The sequence below is a fragment of the Haliaeetus leucocephalus genome, unplaced genomic scaffold (genome assembly GCF_000737465.1).
Source record: "Haliaeetus leucocephalus isolate CR32 unplaced genomic scaffold, Haliaeetus_leucocephalus-4.0 Scaffold362, whole genome shotgun sequence".
Taxonomy (NCBI): domain Eukaryota; kingdom Metazoa; phylum Chordata; class Aves; order Accipitriformes; family Accipitridae; genus Haliaeetus; species Haliaeetus leucocephalus.
Genome location: NW_010972798.1, coordinates 2,042,161 through 2,064,968, shown reverse-complemented (window position 1 = coordinate 2,064,968; position 22,808 = coordinate 2,042,161). Strand labels below are relative to the sequence as shown.

Sequence of the window (22,808 nt, the reverse complement as noted above, 5' to 3'; positions counted from 1 at the left end):
CCCCCCCCCCCCCCCGCAAAAGGCACAGCCAGAGCTGCGCAGTAGAAATGCAACGGGGGAAACGTCTGCTGCCTTCCAGCAGCTTTGTTGGGGACTGAAGCGGTTATTTCCCAGGGTGCAAGTGAGGAGCCATACACAGGACACCCGTGGGTCCCACCGCCAGGGAAGGTGTCCCCCCCTGCACCCCTCTGGAAAGCACCCCTCTCCTTTCGGGGCTTTGGGTTTTACGCAGCGTGCAGTAGTGCTGCAGCAGGCACAGGGCAAGGAGTGGAGCAGAAACATCTCCCGTGGTCAGAAGGTCCCCTAGAGCTCTGGGGTCTGCTGCTGCGTTAGCAGGGACGGTGCCTGAGCTCTTGTGTCTGCAGACACAAAAGCGTGGCCCTGGCAGGACGGGGGGGTTGGTTACCCACAGTGAGGAGATGACGTCCTTCTGCCTAGATCGCCCTCCCAAAAACCCCTACCTTCCAAATGCAAATGAAAAACTTCCCCTCTTCTTACCTCTACTGAAGGTAAGAGGGGATTTACCCATGGAGCCCATCCTGCGTCAGGTAACTTGGTATCCAAACCAAATGCAGTTGAGGCCTTTGAAAGCTGTGGCATCCTTCAGCAAAAGCGTCTGGGAAGTTACAGAGAGAGTAAACTTTTGCAAACGTTGGCCTGGGCTTGGCTGTGATTTAACCTTCTTCCAAGCCTGGAGCTTTTGAAGCCTGCAAAAATGAGGGTGGGTTTTTTTCCCTCCCCCAAATCCTGGCTCTCAGGGTTTGTGTTTCCATAAGGAAGCTCTCTGGTCAGGGTTTTACGTAGCGAAGCCATAGATGGTCCCCCATGGAGATGAGGGATGCAGAGGGCCCGGGGGGTGGTGGGTGGTGATGGAGGGCATGCAGGAGCATCTCGCGTGGTGGTGGTGCATTGCCAGTGCTTCGTTTTCCCCTTTGCTAGGCTCTGCCAACATCAACGACCGCAGCATGCTGGGGAAGCGGGACAGCGAGATGGCCATCATCGTGCAGGACACCGAGACCGTCCCCTCCATGATGGACGGGGAGGACTACAGCGCTGGGAAGTTTGCCCAATCCCTCCGGCTGCGGTGCTTCAGGTGGGATGCACGGGGCTGGGCGAGTGCGGGCAGCGAGTGGGGATGCAGGCAGGGCTTGCTCAGGCTTACGCCTGCCCAGAGCCTTTCAAACCAGCGGGGCTGCTGCTGCCTGCTCAGGTTTAGCATTGCTTGGCCTGAATTTAGCCCAGAGTTTTGCCGCTGTTCCGTTGGCGTTAGCCTTTCTCACACCACTCCTGTCCTCAGCTCGGCAGCTTGACTTACAAATAGTTTTGCTCCAGGATTTCGCTAGGCGAGCTCATAAACAAGACAGTGATATTTTGCCTCCAGATCCTGTTTTCACACTCTCTCAATTTTGGATGGCGGTGTCTCTAATGGAAGTTTCCTCACTTGGAGCAGCCATCTGGCCCACAACACGGACGTTTTTTCATTAAGACCTTTTTCTTTTTTCTTTTCTTTCCCCACCCTGTTTCCCATCTGGACAGTTATTGCACAGAAAAAAAAACAAAAAGAAAAAAAAAAAGAGAAACTTGGGCAACATTAAGGCTGACAGACTATTGCAGGGAATGGGAGCAGGAGGGCGCTGGGAGCACGCAGCGTTTGGCAAGTCCCAAGGAAACTTTTCCTCCCCTACATTTTTCAAGAGGGGGAGTGCCTGGTGCTTCAGCCTCCGTGAGCATCAATCCCTCAATCCCTTTGTCTTCTCAGGGTTGTCCTTGGCGGCTCCGATCTCAGTCCGGAACATCAGGATCCCGTCTGTGACAAATTCTTCAAGGAGGTGTGGATTTCTACGGCAGCCCGCAATGCCACTATCTTCGACAAGGTGAGGGACACGGTGCCTTTCTCCTCCCTCCTTCCCACGTGGCAGCAGCAGATACCAATGGGAGAAGCAGCGCGGGGAAAGCAAGGGCAGCAGGTCCAGCTCCTGGGGTTGGACCATCAGAGGTGCTTTGAAGGAATGAGTGGAGTCAGATGGAAGAGCTGTGAAAAAGAAACTGGAATTTGTGCATCCTCAAAGTGAGACAGTGGCCCAGGAAGGCAGCAGTTCTGATTTCTCTTTTTTTTTTTTTTGTATCAAATATAGCTGCGGTGACTGGCTGTGGTGACTTAGTGTTCTTAGCTGGCTATAGCGTAACTGGAGTAGAATCAAATTTTACTTCTGGTTTCTAATGAGCTTTTGCAGTGATCAGAAAAGGCCCTGGAGCTTCCCCTCTGCCTGCTCCAGCCATATCACAGATAGGCACGTACGTCTTCCCTCCCTGTTCTTCAGGCTGTTAATTAAGTCACTCCCATCCTGGGGAATTTGTATTAGATGTTTTGGTCTTTCTTGGGAGCTCTGCATTGCAGTATTTCCCCGGCACTGACGCGCCACTTCTTGTTTCTGTTTTGATCAGGTTTTTCGGTGCCTTCCCAGTGACCAGGTGAATAATTTAACCCAACTGCGTGATTTCATCAACAAGCCCAAATTAGCGAACGATGATCCTGCGAAAGCTGCAGAAGAATTAAAAAAGATTCGTGGGTTTTTAGTACAATTCCCCTTTCGTTTTCTGGAGGAAGAGTACTTGCTTCCCTCCGTCGGAACAAAAGAGTCCATGGTACCCATGGAGGTTTGGACTTAAGAAGATGCAGACTGCTTTACGTTTTAAAGCCTGGTTCTCTAGAGACAAGCTGATGAACGATACGGGATTTCAGAAAGCTTTTTATTGCTAAGGGAGGCGAAAAAGATCTCCACCAAGCTAATGTGCCTTTCTTAGGGATTTTGGTGGAGGAACTTGAAGCAAATTGACACTAGCAAAGGAGGGGAGCAGAAAGACTTGGAAATTATGGCAAATAAGAAGTTTAACCTCTGAAGGAGTTACTGCTTAAGGCATGTTCTGAGCACCTAAAGGATGCAGGCCACTTCCTAGGACAGGAAACAAATTCCAATCGATGTCGTTACTACTGCCAGCTGTATATTGTGGTTGCGTGCGTACTGTAATCCTGCTGTGGCTGTGCAGGAGCCGTGGGCTGCGTGTACTTCTAAGGCTTTTGGGTATCGGCACCTTGGCTCACTGGAATCCCCCATCTCACCCCTTTAGTTGCTCTTGCGCTGCCGGGAAGTGCTGCTTGGTGCTGCCTTGGGCTGTCCTACAGCTAGCCTAGTGTAGGTATTTCACTTCGTAAATGGAAACGGACTAACAATCTTGTATCAGAATCAGCATTTTGGTCTCTTCTCCCCTCTGGGGGGAAAAAAAAAAAACCAACAAACTGTTTCTACCATAGCTAGAGCAATCAGCAATCCTTGTGCAGCGCAGCATTGCCTAGGTCTTGGCAAAGAGCAGCCTCGATGGAGCCAGAGTGCTGGACGTCTCTGGAGTTTGCTGGCCTTTACAGAAATGCAGCACATCAGTTTGTTCGAACTGCATGAAGGCTTTCTCCAGGAGAGGATCAAAGTTTAAACTCAAGCCTTAGATCTCCAGAGCTCAAGGAAAGCAAGGCACTGCATGTGACGGGACAGAAACTTAAAAGCCAGCGTGGGCCAAATGAAGCCCTGCGCTCCGGGTCCTCAATTCGTACATTTCTATTGCAGTACATAGGTAGAACTTTCTTTCCATCTCTTTCCTCCCTATTTAAAAGAAGGGAAAGGCCATTAAGCTAGAGCTGACGCCATGCGCGAACTAAGCTGACGTGTCGCTTCGTAGTATGGGGTGGATGCAAGGGGGACGGGGAGCAGCTGGCAAAGCTTTGTCTCTGGTCTGCTTTGTTATCAGGCCAGCCACAATCTTGAGCTCAGTCATGCAGGACATGTCTTCCCAAGCACAGGTAAAACTCAGCATGCTCAGTCCTGTTTTCCGTTTCTGTAAGACAGTTTCCAAAGCTATTTTGCATCTCGCTGTGCAGCGAAGCAGCAATTCGATTCAGCATCCCTGGACAAAACACTACCGCTCCTGGGCCGGGACCTCGCGTGGTGGGTGCTGTCCTGGGTCTTCCCTCCATCCTCCATGCTGCAATGAGCCGTGTCTCCCGATGTCACGTCCAGCTCCAACTGCGGTCCCAGGAGAGACGTTCCCCGGCAGGCAGCAGTGCCGTGTCCAACACTAAGAGATCAGACCCTTAGAAATGCCTAAGGGGGGGTCGGATCTGGAGAAGTGGGAGGCTGAGCTCCTCTGCTGCCACTGTGTCTGGGGGGGATCCCTTTGCTAGCTGGGTTTAACCCTGTGCCCAACTCTCCTTAGTCAAAAGACCAGGTGAACTGGTATTTACTTTAGTTCACAAGCAAGTTGGGTTTTTTTCCTCTTTTTCTGGCTCTTCCAACAGTCTCACCTGTTTTTAACTGGAAAAGAATCACACTGGTTGCCTAGCTATCCCCAAAACATAGCTGGCACCGCATTTTAGCTCATTGCCTTCTGCGTCTTCAGACCTGTAAATACGCACCGGGTACTTCTGTGCCTGCTGCATCACCTGAGTAAGTAACAACCCCAGACGTTCCTCCAGGGCAGCCCGAGTCTCAGCCCCTTCCTACAGTTTTCACTGTTTTAAGCTCATGTTTTGTAGATGCAATTGCCAATTAGACTCCTTTCTGGTTGGTACATCTGTGGTCTGGTTAGCCTGTTGGAAGTGCTTGTGCAGCATTTTATGTGATGACCTTTGGTCCAGGGGGTTGATGCTTTTAGCTGGCATGCTGTAAGCAGATAAGTATGTTTCCTTGATTTTTTTTTCCCTTAAAAAAATTGACCTGGGGTCACCCCCTGCAGAGCCAGAGCGATATGTGCCCTGACCATTTGCAATCAAGAAAGATCAAAGGTGTCTTGTTATTTCATGTCAGTGCTAGTTCAGAGCTTTTCTCTCCTGATATGTTTTTAGCTGTTTTAGTTTGAACAAAGCTGCTAACTTTAAACAATTACAGCCTGTCAGAGAATCATTGTAAGTCACACGGATCTGTATTCATAGTTGAAAAGGAAGCATTCAACCCTGCTACACGTCAACCTTGAAGAAGTGCAAGACTCCTGTCATCTTCTAAGTGCTCTTATTGTCCCCGTCCTCATATTAGCAAAGATTCTTGTAATCGTTAAATTATCCTTATATTGTCTTTTAAGGTGGTAGGTAGCTAATTATTGGGGCTTCATAACTCCAGTGGCGTTAAGTCCCCCTCTGCCAGGCTGCTTTGGGGAAAAACCTCCCAGGTTCTGCAACACTCAGCCCACCATGTGATGGCTGCTGGTCCCAAGCAACACAGCAGAGCCATAGAGGAGAGATTTAGTTGACTGATTCGGTATGAAAAGGTGCTAATTAAGAAGGTCTTTCATTATTAAAGTAGCAGACGGGCCTCACATTTGGCTTCTGTCCGGGAGGGGGTTTCCCTCTGTGGGAACAGAAGAGCCGCGCTGAACATTCCCTTCCCTGCGTTGGTGCTAAATTCCTGATACCGGGAATTTAGTAGCATTCAAATGCAAGCAAGGTGTGCAAGGCAGCCTCGGCCCAGTGCAGAGCGCCCTGCATCCCCAGGACCCCCCCCGTGGATACAGCATTGCTCGCCCCAAACAGATGATGGGGCTGGAGCCATTTCCAGTGAAGGCACGACTCTTGTTTGTACCCGCGGGCTGTGTCGTTCCTTGGGTCCTGTGAACAGGAGGTTTATTTCTTATATTAAGAAGCCTGTGAGGTTGAACACCTTGAGAGAGTTAATTTCTGCACCTAAACAATCACTACTTAGTCGGTAATACCAGCGTGGGTTTATTTTTAATACCTTCAAACGGGAGAGGATCACTCGCAAATACACAGTACTGTAACAAGTGATGTGGATTCAAGCACTAGCGAACCCAGAAACATGAACTGTTTCTTGTGGCATTTATTTGTTAGAACTATGGGAAATGAGAACTTCTCCCAGGCTCAGACTTTATGTTGTAGTTCAACCTGAGTAGAACCCTTTTTTTTTTTTTTTCCCTTTAATTTATTCCTTAACATGTGCCACTTTGAGAACTCACACTCCTTACCATATCTTTTTTAATAGTCTGATATTTTAAAATACATGTATTGTTGTATAGATGTTGGACTGGATAAATGTTTCACTGTAAAGTTAATGCATGATTTAAAAGATGAAGGATAAACCATCATCATATGTAAGAACTTTACTAAAAAGTAATTTGTAGGAGAACTACTCCAGTGCTCCATGGCAGATGCAAAGTGCTCGGCTCAGTTTCTGGTCCCTTGGTCTCAGTTTGTCGCCTGACTTGATGTGACCTTCGCTGGATTAAACCCCAGACACTCCATTTTCCTTTCTTTTGATCAGGTTTCACAACATGATTTCTCAATCCTGGTGCTGTCCCTGGGGGAGACCTCAGTGCAGGTTTTGCCTAGCTGGGACCCTGACATTAATAATATACAGTATCTTTATTCCTTCCAAGGAAACATCCATGTACAATCAAGCTCAGATGTGATTTGCTATTGTTATTTCAGCGTAACAAATCTTTTGTGCACTTGTAGTTAGGACAGTCGTGGGGTTGTAATCTGTGCACAGAGGCTGCATTTGGGAGGATGTTTAGATGAATGGTCCTTCAGGTTAATGCCATTTCTTTCTCCTCCTGCCAAATTGACACACCTCCATCAGCTGCGGAGCTGCTGCACTGGTTTTCTGGCAGAAAGGACTTGGTGTGTAGGGCACGGTGGTGGTCGAGGTGAAGAAAGCAAGTGGTCTCCGGACCAGGTATATGGGTAGGGGTTAGCATCTTTTGGCTGGCCCACAGGACGTGAACGCAGTCTCGCATTTTGTGGCATTGTTTCAAAAGGGCCATGCCTTCTGCACAGCTGAGATCCTGCTGAAACCAGGAGCTTTGCAGAATGGAGGTTTTAAACAAGGAGTGTAACGCCATGGCAGTGAATCGAGTCAAGCGTGCCAAATTAAGGTAGATCAAAGTGGAGCAGACCCACAAACTGTATGTCGACCACTGAATGCAATGATCCTCTTGGGGTTTCTCCTCCTCTTCTTTTTTTTTTTTCTTTTCTTTCTTCCCTGCCTGCTTTCTTGTTGTATTTTTCAGTATTTGTGATTATGATATTTTTAACCTCCCACTGTGTGTTCATAAAATCTCCTCCATGTAAATAATTCTGACTTACCAGATTCTTTCTTGACACTCGGGGAAACAAGAAAAAGTGTCGGAGGTCACAGTTCTGGGAATGTGGGTTTTTTTCTAACTCATGTCTCTAGCTAAACTGATCAACAAAAGGAGAGCTTCCACTTCAAGCATGAGTGCAGGTCTCCGTGCGTCTCTACCTTCCGACGATGCAGTGAACACTGAATATCCCTTCTGTGAAGGCTGCTGGAATTGTTTTGTATCCTTGTTTCTGCTAACGATCGCTTTCCTTTCCACTCCATTTGTATCTGGTAAATGAATGTGTATTAATGGCCTGAAAATACAACTGATCCTCCTGTGTCAAAACATTTGGCTTTGGTCTCGTTTCTGCTTGCTTTGGGGACTGTGGCCATGTCCCGCTTGTGGGCTGACTTCTGCCCTTGCCTTGCATTGGCAGTGCTGCCCCAGCAGCCACGATGTGATGGAAAAGGCCCGGGGTCGCACTAAAAATGGCTAGACTTGAGTCATTTGGGTTTTCCTGGGAGGGAGAAATTGCTGAAGTGAAACAGCATAGAAACACAAAATTGGACTTCTTAAATTAAATAAATTAAAACCTCCTGTTTTAAAGGAGTTTTAATAATCCAAAGGCTTTATGGAAGGCACAGACAAAAATGGTCTGTCTCCAAAATAGAATTAACTTGCCACTGTCCCTTTTAACTTTCAGTAAAGGAAATTCGGCATAAAGAGAGGAAAAAGCAGATCACTGTTGTCCTCCAGGGGGAGAAGAAATGAATAAAGCATCAGTGGCATTTCCAAGCTCTCTCGCAAACTGAAAACATATTAACTTCTCTGTTTCTTATGTTTCATCTCCTTCCTCAAAAGCCAAAGGGCTCTCTGCATCTTCAGAACTTCCAGCTGCAATCTGTGCTGTTGATAAACACAATAAACTGAGATAGCAGAGCCGGAGCTTCGGGGCCGGGGGTGCGTTGGTACAAGGCAGGCAGCTGCTGATTGACACCGTCAGCTTCTGCTGCCGCTCCGACATCTCACGGCTAATTACATGCTCGCTGCATCACGCTTAGGAGGTCTTGCGAGCGGAGATAAGAGCAAGCAGGAGCGATGCGGAGACCCGCCAGCCACCGCTGGGCGCGGAGGTGCTGGCTGGCAGCGGTGCAGGCGCGGGGGGAACGCCGGGCGGCCGCAGCTGAGGCCGGCAGCCGTCGCTGGCTCTGTCTTGCCGGCATCGGTTGGTTTCTGCGCGAGCAGCGCAGGAGAGTCGTGGCATCTCAGGGCAAGCTTATCTCGGTGGGAAATTAGCGTGGAACTAGAAGCGGTGCTGAATCTAGGGAGTTTGGGTATCGGTCTGTAGGGCGGACGGATGCGTTCCCTTTCCTATGGGATGTAGGTGCCCAACTTGAGGGTACTGTTGCTGCTTTGCTGTTTTGCCTCTCCAACACATAGGCACACAACGCTTTTACCGGGCACAACTTCACCCACGTCCATCAGCCCATGGAAAACACAAGTGGACGCCAGCTTACGGGCTATAGCTGGCACAAGGCGCGCAGGGGAGGCAGGACCGCGCTGCCTCCGGCGAGGGCGATGGCAAAACTCCCTTTGACTTTCCTCCGGCCAAAGCGTTCGCTTGATGAACGACTTGCAAAGCCTCTAATTTGATGGCTCCTCGCTGAGCAGAAATGCAGCCCACGCATACCCTGAACACAAAGCAACATTGCCAATACGTTTAATAGAACTGTTCTTTCCAGGATGGATTTCTTCAGCTGCTTTTGTATTGAGGCCATTCCTGCCTCCTCTCACAGATCGGCTCCTCCATCGCTGATGTGTCCGCTGGCATCCTGCGCCGGAGGCTGGAGAAATCTTCTCCTCCACCCCAGCACCAAGCAGATCTGCTCTTTGGACCTTCGTTAGCCATGCATTTATGCACTGAGCTCTCAATAACGTGTCAACTTTTTAATTAGTGCCAGCCTTTTGCGTGTATGAAATTACTAATACTCTTTAGTTATTTTTGTAGAGGAGGAAAGTAGGGAAGAAAGAAAGAAAGAAAAGGTTTTTGTGAGACGGGTCTAAAGGCACGTGAAGAAACGTGAGGTTTCTTCTCACTGCTAAAAATCAATCTGTTTTAGTTTCCTTGCAATTGTGCCGGCTCTTCAGATTTTCAAGTACGTCTCTGAAGCGCTGATGCAGTGGAGCGAAGGTTTTAAGAGCTTGAATCACAACAGCACTGAGAGTGAAATGCTCAATTTTTTTTTATTGGAAAAATTAAAAGTGACAGTTTCAAAATTGGTTCCACTGCTTTGATTGATTACTCAGAATATTTAGCTCAAAATGATTATGGCAAGATTTTCTACTGAGGCTCGTGGCTGGGGTGGGAATTAATTGGGGGGGGGGGGGGGTTTTTAAAAAAGAAATTATTCTGCAAAGGAAACTGTTTATACCCAGAACCAGTGATGAGTAATCTCTCCATATTCAGCCTGATCTCAATAATTAAACATCCTGTGAGTTCCTATTTGAGGACAAAGGAGAGGAGGCCGGGGAGATAGACGGTGTTATCATGGCTTCACAGGTTTCTATTATCTGGAGATTACTGGTGCCCAGCAGAAGAGGTGGAGCCGTCCGCGTGCTGCTCAGGAGCTCTGTCGTGCCCTGCTGATGGCCCATCCATACGGTACGGCCCTACCGGGAAACCTGGCCCACAACCTCGGCCAAGGGTTGTGCATTTAATGAGGCAGAGGAGTGCTGGAGTCCTGCTGGGGCAGATGTGCTGGAAGTCGCCCATCGCCGGGGGGGAGAAGGTGAAGGTGGTGTGGGCACGACAGAAGTTCAGGTAAGAGCTGGTCCCACCTCTTCAGCTGGAGAAACCACCAGGGCCAAGGGGCGCGGTGGTTGCACCAGGGCTTTGGCACCCATGGGTGCACCACGCTGTCCAGGCAGATGCCATCCCACCGCCTTGGTCTTCAGCTTCTCTTATCCTTGCCAGGTCCTTGTACGCTGCCTTACGTTCCCGCAAAAGAGACAGCTTAAAAGCAGCCGTGTCACACGGATGCTCCGGCGTGTCCAGGCGGATGGCTGCTCTCTTGCTCCAGGTCCTTCCTGGGACCAGCCAGGAGAGGGGGGACAGACAGGCTGGGCTGTCACCCAGAGAGACGCCAATCTTCCCGGCTCCCTCCTGCCCACAGCTTTGGAACTCTGTCCCGCTCCTGGTGTGCTGCCTTTGGCATTTATCTGATTCCTCCAGTTTATCTCACAAAACAGGCAGAAGTATTTATATTCTCTTCTCTGGGTTGCCTTCCTTATTTCATTCTTTACCAACCAAGCCTCGGTAGACTCACGGGCTGGAACGTGCACATTGTACGTCCAAGACAAACAGAAAACGTATCCCTCAGGAGAAGACTCAGTCTGTTTGCCCGACATTTTTTAATTTCGTCTTGAAAGATGGGTTTGAGACTTCAGATTTTGCAGGGGTTTTTTTACATTTCAGGATTTCATGTTTCAGCCATGCTTCCTCTTGAAATAGACGCATGGTTTATGAAATAAAACATAAAGCACTGTAACTTCAGAAATATGAACTAAATACTATATACAGGATTAATTTTAGGCAGAGTTAATGGCTTGCTTTATACAGAAAACTCCTATTTTGGCCAGGATTAGATGTGGAACTGGGAAACTCCAGAAACGAAGGCAGCTGTAGCCACAAGCCATGGACCAGCATAGTACAGCGGTCGGAGGATGTTTGTCCTGGGGTGTCTCACGTCTTCTACCCAGCAAATCCCAGGTGAACCCCATATATCTGTCAGGACTGTGTGTTGACCAGCACATACTGATGGGAGAGAGTATAGCAGATACTGGTAATTGGCTGGACGTAACCTGTGCATTTAATTACATGCAGGAATTTAAGCTATGTTTCCTTGGAGCCACACTGACGTGTGATTTCACCGATAGGTCACTTTTCGGTAACATTCAACCTAACTCCTCTTGCGCTTGCCACAGCCGGAGGAGAACAGCTGCCCTGTCGAGGTGAGTGTAGGGATGCTGGGCTAAACTGGGCTGCAGCCTACAGCCCTCCGGGGACCGCGTGGTGGGAGGGAAGCGTCCATCTCCGCACCCGCGAGGACTCGCCTTCCGATTTGGGTTAAACCTGCCATCGAGATGACGTTGGCTACGGCTGGGGACGCATCGGAGGCCTGGAGCCCTGCAAAGCAGGAGCTCGGACGACTTTTCCCTGGATGCTACTTCCCAGCTTGGTGGGGAGCCCCTGCTCTACCTCGCCCGCTCCATCCCAGCCCTTGCCTGCATCCCATCCCTCCCAGCACCAGGAGGGACAAGCTGGAGGCCTGATGCCACCCAGGAGAGACGCACAGGGCTCAGCAGCCGTGCATCCCCCAAACTGGTGCCCATGGCTGGAGGGGAGAGATGCTTTTCAGCGCATCCAAATCCTCCCCGGCACCAAGGGCTGGGTGGCTGCGGTCCTCTAGAGGGTGCTGCGGGCTCAGCGTGCTCACCCACAAAAAAAAAGATGGGTGCCCGCTTTCCCGGGCCCTGACCCGGGGGGCTGGGTCCTGCCGTGCCTGCTCCCTCCTCCACGGTGCCCTGGCTCCCGTGGGAGCTTCTCTCGAAGGGCTGCAAAGCCCCTGGGGTGCAACCCCAAATGTGGCCTTGCTGGCTGCACCAAAGAGGCTGCTGGGGGGGCTGGCGGGTCAGCGCCTTCCCCTTTCCTCTGAACACGGTCACGCTGAGCCGTTTTAAAATGAAATACTAGGTATACCTCACCTCTCTGGGCTTAAATACATTCCCTGTCTAAAACGTTACTCCCAGAAGCCTGTATTGGCTCTCAAATGACTCGCTGCAATATACATCTCCACTTTGTTTCCTCGCAGACCATATCTGTATGACATCAATTGTACTGGCGAAGAATGCTTACAAACCTGTTTCCTGCTGCAGGATGATCACATTATACACAATTACACACTCTAGGAATTTCTCCTGAGATCCAGCTGGGTACAGGCTGGAGCGGCGGAGGAGCCGGAGCGTGTGCGGAATAATGAATCATTCATTCAAACCTCCGCGCTGACTTCAAGCTCTTGGGTTGTGCGAGCATGTGGTGAGCTGCGCTAGCTGCTTGTTACCCTAAAAAAAGCCTGAACGATCTAAATCATTCCAAATTTGGTTTCCACTGTGTCTGTATGCTTTCTGTGTCTTGCCATTTCATTATTATTATTTTTAACATTATTATTATCAGAAAGGTTTATGTAGAATTTATTCAAAATGTCTCAGCAGGAGGAGTCTCCCTGAGCTGGGACGTGCTATTTCAGAGACTTTCTCAGCAGGAGCAAAATCCAGTTGTCCATGTCCATGAGGTTCCTCTCCTCAGAACAGACTTAGACCAGTATCGCCTGTCCTGTGTTACTGGTGGTGATGGCAGCAGCAGCAGCACTGTTATGCATTTGCATTGCAGCACCATGGTGCACCTTTCCAGGATCCTGCAATGCTAAGGGACCTAAAACCACAGCATTTCCCTAGAAATCTGATAGCCGTATATAGGACAAAGCCGACTGGAAACATGGAGATGCTATTTGTCCTCATGATGGGTAGGGATCTCTGTGAAAACTAGGTAGTTTCTTTTCTATAAACCAGTAAACTGAAGCTTTTCTTTGACCCGCTAGCAGATCCCTCTAGCAAAACCGTGTGTCGTAGTGTCATGGGAGCGACATGGAGGTGACGCCTGGACGTGATGAACCCTCCTGGTGAGGAGCACGAAGCCCATCAGGCCATGCTGACCGTCCCTGAGCGCAGGGCGCTGGCACGGCTGCGGTGCCGGGGCTGCAGCGTGGTGTTTTGCAACACCCCACAAAACCAAACCGCCACCTTCCTCTTCCTCTTCCTCTTCCCGGCCGAGTCATGCCAGCAGCAGGTCTCCTGCTCTGCATCGCTCGTTCCGGCCTGGTGAAGCAGCCCCTTGCACGGCACCAAGTCAACCGCTTCCCTGAAACCCAGCTCTATTTTATTCACTGTTTCATTATTATCTGCCAGCTCAAAAGGCTGCAGCATATTTGTTAGCTAAAGATTTCCTTTTAGGGAGCTGGCGGCAGATTATCCTGGCTCTTTCTAACAATGTGTAATCTAAGCTGTCACCCACATTTCCAATATTTTCCTTCTGGTAAGGCTACAGCAAGGCTGGAATGGAGCCAAGGTGCCGGGGAGCCCTCCTCACACAGGATGGGATGGTCGCTGGGACCTCACACATCCCATCACCTCCACCCTCAGGTCATCTGAACTTACCTTTGCTTTCTTTAACCCTCTCAGGGATCGTATTCTACCGTTTTCCTAGGGCTACGACTTTCAGATGTTTACTTCTTTTTAAAGTATACTAAAGTATAGATGTCTGGTTCCAGGATCTGCAAAAGTGCTGAATATAACAAGAGTTGGGACAAAAATCAAGCGAGCTGGCCCCATCTCCTCCCCATGGTAACACCCAGCCATGCTGCTTGGAAGAACCATCCTTTCTGAACAGGCTTGTACATTCTCCTTTTGTTCAGTATAACTTCTGTTATATCGTGTTCATATAAACTTCTACAAAAATAAGTTAATATGGGATTTACTGGTACACAGGCTTTTTGCTAGTTTTCCGATTTCACTCTCTGGGTGTGTTTAGCAGGTGCCCAGCATCTTGTTGATAAATTTGAAGTGGACATTTCCCAACGCTATAGGAGATAATGTTAATTTTGACCCTATATGCTTCTTTCTTTCTGATTAAACGGCTACTGCTGTTGGTGGTTTTACTGTGTTTAATCTGAACTCGGTATTGAGCTGACGTGCTCGTTATGTTCCCAAATTGCTTAATCTGCAATGTCAGGACCTGAAACAAAACACAGGCAATACTGGTAAGGGCGAACATGGTTGTTTTGCATGCCTGGAAGAAACTGCTGTCTTACAGTTGTCTTACAGGTTTTTTTCATTATTTTTAATGGGTAATTTCAGGTCAGCTGCATCTCAGCTCTTACACTAGCTCATGTTAGAGACAGAAAAAAAGGAAAAACAAGGCTGAAAGAGGGCCTGCATGTTTCAGGAGCTCAAGTCTTATTCTCCAAAAGCAACCTGGGCTTTTAGCAGCCTAATTGCCATTGACTAGCAGTCAGACTAGTTCTTAATGCTCAGTTTTGCAGAGGAAAAGGCTAATTCCCTTTCAGCAAACAGCCTGTGTCAGCTACGGCACTTGCAAAACTCATACTTTGCTGCATGTGTCATTTGGTGCTTCTGAGAGCGTGGTTGCTCATAAAGTGCTAAATCCGCCACCTGCCTACATAGAGGATAGTGGATTTTCTGTCAGGATATGTCTAACTTGTTTCTTAAGATATTGTGTAAAGCACTGAAATCTTCTTTAACAACTAAATAATCCAGAGAAATTTTGCAGAGAGGTCTCTTGTGGGGCTGTCAGCACTTTCCCTCCGTGCGTTTTGGCGAGATGCTGTGGTATGGAGGGGAGATGTCTGCAGCTTGGTGTTGTCTCAAGGCTTGAGGATTTCACTAATGAGTTTTCACAATAAGTATCTTTGGTTAGGCGCCACTACTGATGACTGGCTGAAATCAGTGCAAGCATTACTTGTGGGAGATGAGCTTTAGTATTTACTCCCGTGAGTATTTTTTTCTGACTGACACTCAGCTCCTACTGATGTCTTTCCAGGTGGAAGGCTCCAGATGAACCCCTGTTTATTCACCTCCATTTGGGATCTGGAGGCGGTGGAGGGGGAGCAGGGCGTGTGGGATGGGGGAGCAAGGCGAGGGGCAGGGGATGGATGTGGGGGGGGCAGGAGGGGCTGGCCATGGGACCAGGGTGTGCAGCACTGGTGGGCTCACTACATCTACCCACCATGTGCCAAAGTGACCTCTGGACGATGCTGCTCACCAGAGAATTTGGCTCAGTATCTTCAAAATATCTCCACTGCACATCACTCTGGTTTATCATCCCTGTCCAGCTTGTCTCATTGCCTCAGCCATGTCTTCGTCCCCTGTTTACCTCCCGTTGCTGTGACAGCCTGAATCTGTGCCTTAGCAGTCACTCTGCACTTCTTCAGAGCAGACTCAGTCCATTCCCTCCTTCATCAGACAAGGCACATATGCAGATTGTTCCCTGTTTATTTTAATAATGTATTGGTCATTTTACAGAAACACCTTGTGACTTTATTTCATGCCATTACTGGGCTGTCATTTATTCCAGGTAAGGGAAATTGCATGTTTTCAGCATTCAGGAGTCTTTCTCTTCCAGTTACTGTATTCCCATGTGCTGTGCATGCTGTATATGTTATTAAAAGTCAAGTGGTGCAGAAAGGATGGCAAGAAATCAATCAGCTTGTGAAGTATCCTCAGTTTCCCTCGAGTTGCTGCTGCACCCTTCTTGCCAATCTTTCTTTCATGCCACATAACCATGGATCTCTCTCTCCGAGATGTGCGGAAGACAGCCGAGGCAGGAGGACACGGAACAGTGCCAGCAGGTGAAGTGCCCAGTGCGGGTCCCAGCTCACCCCATGCAGCAGCAGGACAGACTTCCCACCCCGGTGGCATTGCAGAGCCCATCTCAATGTGGCCAGGAGCCACAAACTGAGAATCACAAACTTCTGAAACCCCGAGATTAATTAAATATATAATGTCACTTTTAAAAGTCTCTCTAATACGCTAGCTGCTTTGAGCCTGTAGGGGCCAGAATTTCAAAGGAAATTTTCCAGTTCATCCTTCCCACTCAGCACTGGTGCACAGGGGAAATGGGGCTCCGTCACATCTTTGTCATTTGGGGTTGATCTACCCTTCTTGCCAAGGTTTTTCTGAGTGTCCTATTTAGTTCCCAGCTGATGGCTTCCTTGCTGTAACCTGCTCGTGAGAGCCCAGACTGCGGGCTCAGATGTGGGCAGGGTTTCCCCCTGCTCTGAGATCAGCCCACTCTTTTCTGCTTTTTTAACTGAAGATGGAGTCATTCCACTGAACATGCAGCATGCCATTCATAGACATTTTCAAAACCACCTAGTTTCCTGCCTGGTGTTTTGGTAGTTTCTCAGAAATCACGTGTTAACACTAAAATCATGAACTTGTATAAAATATATCTGTTTTCTTTTGTTCTATACATCCCTGAGCTGAACCAAGTGTTGACCATGCTTTTCCCATCCTGGATGTCACTTCATTTCCAGATCTCTGCTGACCAGTGGGATGCTGCACAGCTAGGTGAACCCTTTGCCCTTCTTCACGAGTTTGCCTCCTAGTACTACCTGGCACTTGTGTTTCAAGGGCTTTTCCCCTGCTGTAATCACTCAGTCTTACTTGTCTGTGGCTTTCTGGAGGTATTTCTTGGTGGCGTGGTGTAATCTTCACAGCCCTTGAGGGGTTAGCCATCCTTTTGTGCTATGTTTGCATTAACAGCATTAGTCATCAGGCCAAATGGCAGTGGCGAGGACATGGCCATACCGGCCAGGGCTCTTGTCTGGCTCTTCACCCTTTCGGAAACTTTTCCGTCTGTAGGTGACATTTACGACTTCAGCTGGGATTTGTAGGAGTGAAGGTTGTTCCATATTGCAGGCTGAAAAACGCCTTCTGAGGGTCACAAAACTGACGTCGAAGAAAGCCTGCTGTTTTGGCAGAGTTTTCTGGTATGATCTGTAAATCAGAGCATCTCAACTCTACAGGATCTCCTGGGCCTGAAGTCAGCCTGCATCCCCTTCCCTGCCATGCAGCAGCACACTGCAGAAGGTCTCCATACGTGAAATTCTGACCCAAGCAGCTCCGTTCTGCAATGGTGAAGTGATATTTTTGGGTGCTCTGATGATGATTTTGTCTTTCAGCAAGTCAGAAAGTCCCATGCCTTTGAAATTCTCCATCCATTTTGTAAGAGTTGCAGCATGGCTTGCCTTCAGTGAACATTTGGGTTAGCTTTTTTAAGCTTTTCCCTGTTATGACAGGACCTAGAAACCCTTTTTTTTTTTTTTAAACCATTTTCATCTAATTCCAGGAGGAGTGCTTTCATAGACTGCCACATCTCTGTGAAGGCATGAGGAAGTAAACACCTCTGAGCGAAGCCTCCACAGAAAGGCAACAGCAGTTGGCTCAAACCCTGTCTTCCTACTCAGACACTAACACTTTAAGCACTACTCAGATGATTACTTTAAGTTGCTTTAAGTACCTCCAGTTGTTTTCTGACTTGCTTCTGCTTTGGTCATTGACTATGAGTGGAAAGCCTGAGATATCGGACTTGGAAAGTCTGTTCTGTGGTTTAACCTTTCTTTTTTTTTTTGCATCTAAAAGACTTTTGCCTTTTGCAGGGTGAAATGATGAGTATTCAACATGCTTCCAAAAAGGCAGAAGCATAGTGCCTTCTTTGCAGAACAACACATCTCACAAGCCATGGTGAAGACAGATATTGTTAAAAAGAAATGAAAATCTGGAAAAATAAATATGCCAAGGAGGTTTTTGACCTGGATTGCCACCAGTCTCACAGGTCTCTGAATACCCTGTACGTCTGACCATCGCCGAAGCCCTGTGGGACCTTTGTTATCAGCACCTTTGCGAACTGCAAAGCACAGTTCCAGTTCTGTAACCCCTTTCCCGAGGAGAGATGTCGAACCCTACCCACACCTCAGGACAGATTATCATTTTAAAAAAACAACCTCACTGTTCCTGAAATGTGTCTTAATTAACTCTCAGCAATTTGCATTTGACAAAAGATAGAGCCAGTTTCTCTTGTTTTACTGATCTATGCTTAATACCAGATGGGGGTGGCTCCGGGTCAGGTGTTTCCCAGGCCTGGGGCTGCCTTTGGTCTGCAAGACAAGCCAGGAAAGAAGAGGGCAAGAGAGAATATAAATACTGGTTGTCTTAGGGTAACTCAGCTCCAGACTGATCAGCATAAAAAACATATTGGGATGCTAAATAATTTTGATAAAAGGCACTTGAAAAACGGAGCAGCTGTTCCGTCCCGTGGACAGGGTTGTAAAGCAGGTATTTATGGGCAGAGGCCCCCGGAGGACTTCCCTGCTGCGGCAGGTCGGTTCTGCAGAACGTCCCTCATCCAGCAGCTCCCGCATTCTGGACCTTACGCATACTGATGTTATCCTTGAGATCTTGGCAAAGAAAGCAGAAATTAGTATTCCTCTGCGGGACTGTGGGAACACGGTTTGCTGGGGGCAAGGCTGCATTAGGTTTTCTGCAAGCAGTGCAAAAATGGGATTTTGATTGGTTTCTAAACAGTCACAGTTGGCACATTTTAAATGACTCTAAAAGACTTGACACCCTCCTGAAGAGCAGGGTTGCCCTTTGATAGTTTGTTGGTTTTTTTTTCTTTGCAGAAGAGGCACAAAGGAAAGAGGTTAATTGACAAAACAAAGTCCCACATTGCTAGTGTGGCATGTTCGCCAATAGTGACATGGAAATGTATTGCCCAAATCAACATCGTGTTAGGCCTCCGATGCTATAGCCAGGCCGATGGGAGACCAACAAAGGCATCAATGCCTGCTTGCATCTGCTGGGGAGGCACACGCGTTATTTATTACGTACAATTCTGCTTTACCTAAAAATTGCAACTTTATACGTAAATTTTAGTATTCTGGTAAATAATACAGCGGTGCTTCAAAGGGTGCGAGCGCTTGCTACCCTGGAAAAGCCTCCTTTAACTCCTGCAAGGCAGACAGTGAGTCTGATCTACATAAACCAGGGAAGGGCACAGCAAGCAGTCCTGCCTCTTTTAGCACCTTGCTGGCCTTGCTGGGGGAAGGCTTCTAGGCTGTTGCCTCCTTGGTAACTTCGGCCCATGGTGGCAGCCCTCGAGAGAAGGCAAATGCAACTGCAGTGGAAGGGGCATAAAGGAAACCCTGTGCTGGTCCTCCGTGCCAAATATTTTGGGGAAGAACAGCAGCTTGGAGGGGTGCTGTGGGCGAGTTAAGCTCCTGGAACTGTACCGTCTACCATGTTTTTCTCGGCAGTGCCCCAGGACTTTGCTACTTAAATGCACCGTGCTGTTCCCTGGGTATGAATCTGTGGAGGTAGGGTTTTTTTCAAAGAGCCCTTGCTGATTTTCCATTTACTCTGCCATTGCAGTGATTACAGGGTTCTGTAGTTGAACAATGCTTAAGAGAGGGAGCTATTAACTATTTACAGGGGTTTTTTTTTTTTGTATACAGCTATAGGAAAAAGCTGGGCAGCAGGGTTCACACAGGTAGTCCTGCTCAGCTCCAAGGATGCAATGGAAAAACACTTCTCTCCCTGGAGAGGAACCCATATCAGCAGAAGGACGAGCAATCAGTAAGTGATAATGAATCAGTTAAAGTGCATTTGAGAAGATCAATAGATGCAGGTTAGGACACGTGTAGCCATTAATTTCTGAGTGTCTTTTAACACAGTTATCATGTTAGCCTAAACCCCAATTATTATGCATTTAACAGAGTATTAATTTTTCAGCATCCTCCATTCAGTTTGGGCAGATTCCTTTAACTACTTCATTACATGGGCAAACACTGGGGTAAACCAGCCTGGATTTAGGGAACCGGAAAAATTACACTGACGCCAGCCACAGAACCAAGTGGTCACAGAATTATTGGGAACAAGTGACCCACATGTGCTGGTAGAATAAATCGTGTGTCAGGGCCCAAAATAGGGCCTAAATGTGTTTTCTTGTTTGCTTCATTCCTTTTCTTGCTCGTCTTTTGGAGAATGATCCGAAGCACCTGAAGCTCTTGCTAATTGGACAAGGCCTTATGTGTCATTTAGATTTACACATTCTTCATATACCCCCTCATGATATAATTAACAGTGGTGGAACTGTTAGATAATTAAATTTAGTTTTATGCAGAGGTCAAATGACCTGGATAGTTTATATGTGAGCTGATGCCCTTCAATGAATAAATCAAAAATACTGACCCTGACATTAGCCCCCCACTACCAACAGCGGAGCTTGGGTTCATCAAGGTGCTCATTGCTCGCTGGGGCTGACCGAGGCCAGGGACTGCCACTCTGTAGGAAAAAATGACATTTTCACATTTCTCCACTTTCTGAATGGGGATGAAATGGCAAAAACAACGACTTGCCACAAAACGGTCCCAGCTTCTGCGGCAGCAGAAATGCCAGGTACAGAGCTGATGAAAGAGGCGGGGAGCTGGGCGAGGAGGAGCTGTGCTCTTCATCCATGGCTCTTGCTTCATGGAGGGTGGGATGTGGCAGCTTAATGCCTTCATTTGGCTTGGCAGCACCCTGCCCATGCTGCCGCTCACGAATAGCCATGCCAGCGCTGCAACGCAGCTGGGCTGGCTGGAGCACAGGGCACCGTGCAGCGAGAGGGACCGCGGTGAGACACAATGGGGTCCAGCCACCGTTCCCAGGGGGGACCGGCCAGGTGGAAACACAATTTCATGCTGAACTGACTCCAGCAAAATATTTTGGGCCAATTCAGCCGAGTGCTCTGTTTTGAGTCACAGTGACTCCAACTGCAAGATTTTGTTTAGATGCTCCTGGCAGAAAAACAGCGTACAGAGAGACACAGATATACACCTCCTTGTTAAAAAAAAAAAAAAAAAAGGTAACATCTCAGAACTTCATTTTCTACAGCAAAAGCTTCCTGCAGAAAATGAATGCCCAGCTCTAGCTCCTCCTGCAGCCTGGCTGAGCACCCGTACAGCCCGCACAGCAGCCCCGGCATCTCAGGAGGCCACCAGGCACATACGTCCTCACCGAGGCTGCTCCTGTCCCCCCCGAGCAGACTGGAAACAGCAGCCCTCACTGGGGTTTTCCTTTCACCTCCCACTATCATTTTACGCATTTCTTATGTCAGTGATAACAGAAGGGTCCTCTACATTTTTACCATCTTGTTAGGTAGTAGACAGATCATAAATAAATCGCAGTTTAGCTTGGGACTTTGCATTCATGCTGAGGATCAGGGCAATCTGTCTATTTGCAGGACTGGGCATATACATATATATTTCTTTTTTAATTCTTATGTATTTCACAAGTAATCCTGTGTATTCTTGGATGGAAAGCACATTAGAGCAAGCCAGCGTCCTCTCTCATTCTGTTTGTTCTTCCCTTCGCTCCCTGAGAACAATGAAAGCAGGAGGAAGTCTCGCATTGGTTTGTTACTAGTTTCCAGGCAGTTTTTCTTCCAGCTTCACAAGTACGAGCAAAATATTGCAATACCTAGGTTTGAACAGACAGAGACATCTGTTTTAAAAAAACACCCCAGCACCACCAAAGATTCAGGAGGGTGCTTAGACAGTCCCTGGTGTTTATCTTATTGAGTTTAGCATTTTGATCAAATTTGCTCTTTAAATGTGAGTGAGGACTAATGACTATGCAAGATATCAACGAGTGATGATTTGTGGCTTGGAAAAAGGGGATAAATTCAGGCAGGCTGCTGTCACTGTGGGCTGTGCAGCCCTGTGCGCCTCACCCACGGCAGGCGACTTCCGCTACCTGCCACTTCAGCAGCTCATTACAAAAAAAAAATAAAAAAAAAATCACGTTCTGCTGCGCCCTCGCAGCCCTGCAAGCCGAAACACCGGTGCTGCCTCTCCTGTCCCCAGCTCTGTTGCGATCAGGACTAATAACGCTAATAAACCATTAATGCAGCCCCTCTGCTGCGGGCTGTCCAGCGAGCAGAGGGTGGAGGCACCAGTGGCCCTGACTTCTGCAACCACCTCGACTTCTCCAACCACCTCGACTTCTCCAACCACCTCGGCGGATCCTGTTGCTCCTGGGGAGGTTTCGGCAGCTCCTTCTGGTCTTTTGTCCGTCTGTCCCTTCCAGCCCAGCCCGGAGAGGCTGCACCTCCGGCACCGGCTGCAGCACGCAGCCTCCCCGCCACTGCACGATTGTTTGTAATACAATTTCTTTTTTTTTTTGAAGCACATCTCCGACCAGAAAGTGTAAGAAAATCCCATCCGCCTGCCAATTGACTCATGTGTAGGGTTTCCGCTTCCCAGATCTGCATATTGTAAGCTCCTGACACAAGTTGATGTTGTAAGTACAGCTTCCATACGGTTCTCTCAAAGGCAACAGATTTTTTTCTACATATATATTTATATACGGCACCTGGTTTGGCAGAAACCATGTCCGAAAAAGGGAACTACGGAAAACAGTAGAAGCTGAATCTACCTAGCTATTGCTGGCTTTGGAGGGGTTTTGGCCAATTCCAAAGACAGCGTGAATCTCGTACTCTTACTCAGGAACGGCGTGGGAGTCGACAGGGCTAGGACGGCTCCCGAGCGCAGAGGGAACCGGTTGTGACCCGGATCTGGCTCCTGGATCCGTCGGGAGAAGGGACGCTTCTCGACCCGAGCATCCCGCGGTGCATCGAGCAGCCGGCCGGCCGCTCCTTTGGCACCACGCAGGACCAGGCCCTAAGCGCTTCCCGACACTCCAGCCTGGCCGAATTTGGGTCCGGCACCTGAAATTGGGCGCCTTTTCCCACCAGACCCGACGGGCGCGACTGCTCCGGTAGCGGGGGGTACCCCGGCTTCTTCCCTCCCGCGGGGGTCCGCCTGCTCCCCAAACCCCCTTTTGCGGGGGCTTTGCCGTGAGGCGCCGCAGGGCTGGAAGAGCCCTCAGGACGCGCGATCCGCTTCTCGCAGCCCTTATCCTCAAGCCGCAACCCCTCCGGAGGGTCCCCAGCCCCCCAAAAACCCCCCAAAACCCCCAACCCGTCGTCCCTCCGGCGACTACCACACCGA

At 48.7% G+C, this 22,808-nt stretch overlaps 2 protein-coding genes across 4 annotated transcripts in view; both read left to right on the top strand.

Annotated features, from left to right (window-relative positions):
- Positions 1-6,628, top strand: part of PLD1 (phospholipase D1, phosphatidylcholine-specific) — a 67,002-nt gene extending 60,374 nt beyond the window's left edge. For all 3 annotated transcript variants that reach the window (XM_010572897.1, XM_010572898.1, XM_010572896.1), the window contains 3 exons: positions 940-1,093; positions 1,760-1,874; positions 2,446-6,628. In XM_010572897.1, the coding sequence (XP_010571199.1) occupies positions 940-1,093; positions 1,760-1,874; positions 2,446-2,670 (494 nt within the window). In that variant the 3' untranslated portion in view covers positions 2,671-6,628. The remainder of the gene's footprint in view (positions 1-939; positions 1,094-1,759; positions 1,875-2,445) is intronic.
- A 1,592-nt stretch (positions 6,629-8,220) lies between these two features.
- The window catches only part of TNIK (TRAF2 and NCK interacting kinase), a 181,950-nt gene continuing 167,362 nt past the window's right edge, over positions 8,221-22,808 (top strand). Inside the window, exons 1-2 of the mRNA XM_010573088.1 lie at positions 8,221-8,406; positions 11,107-11,133. Coding sequence (XP_010571390.1) covers positions 8,221-8,406; positions 11,107-11,133 — 213 coding nt within the window. The remainder of the gene's footprint in view (positions 8,407-11,106; positions 11,134-22,808) is intronic.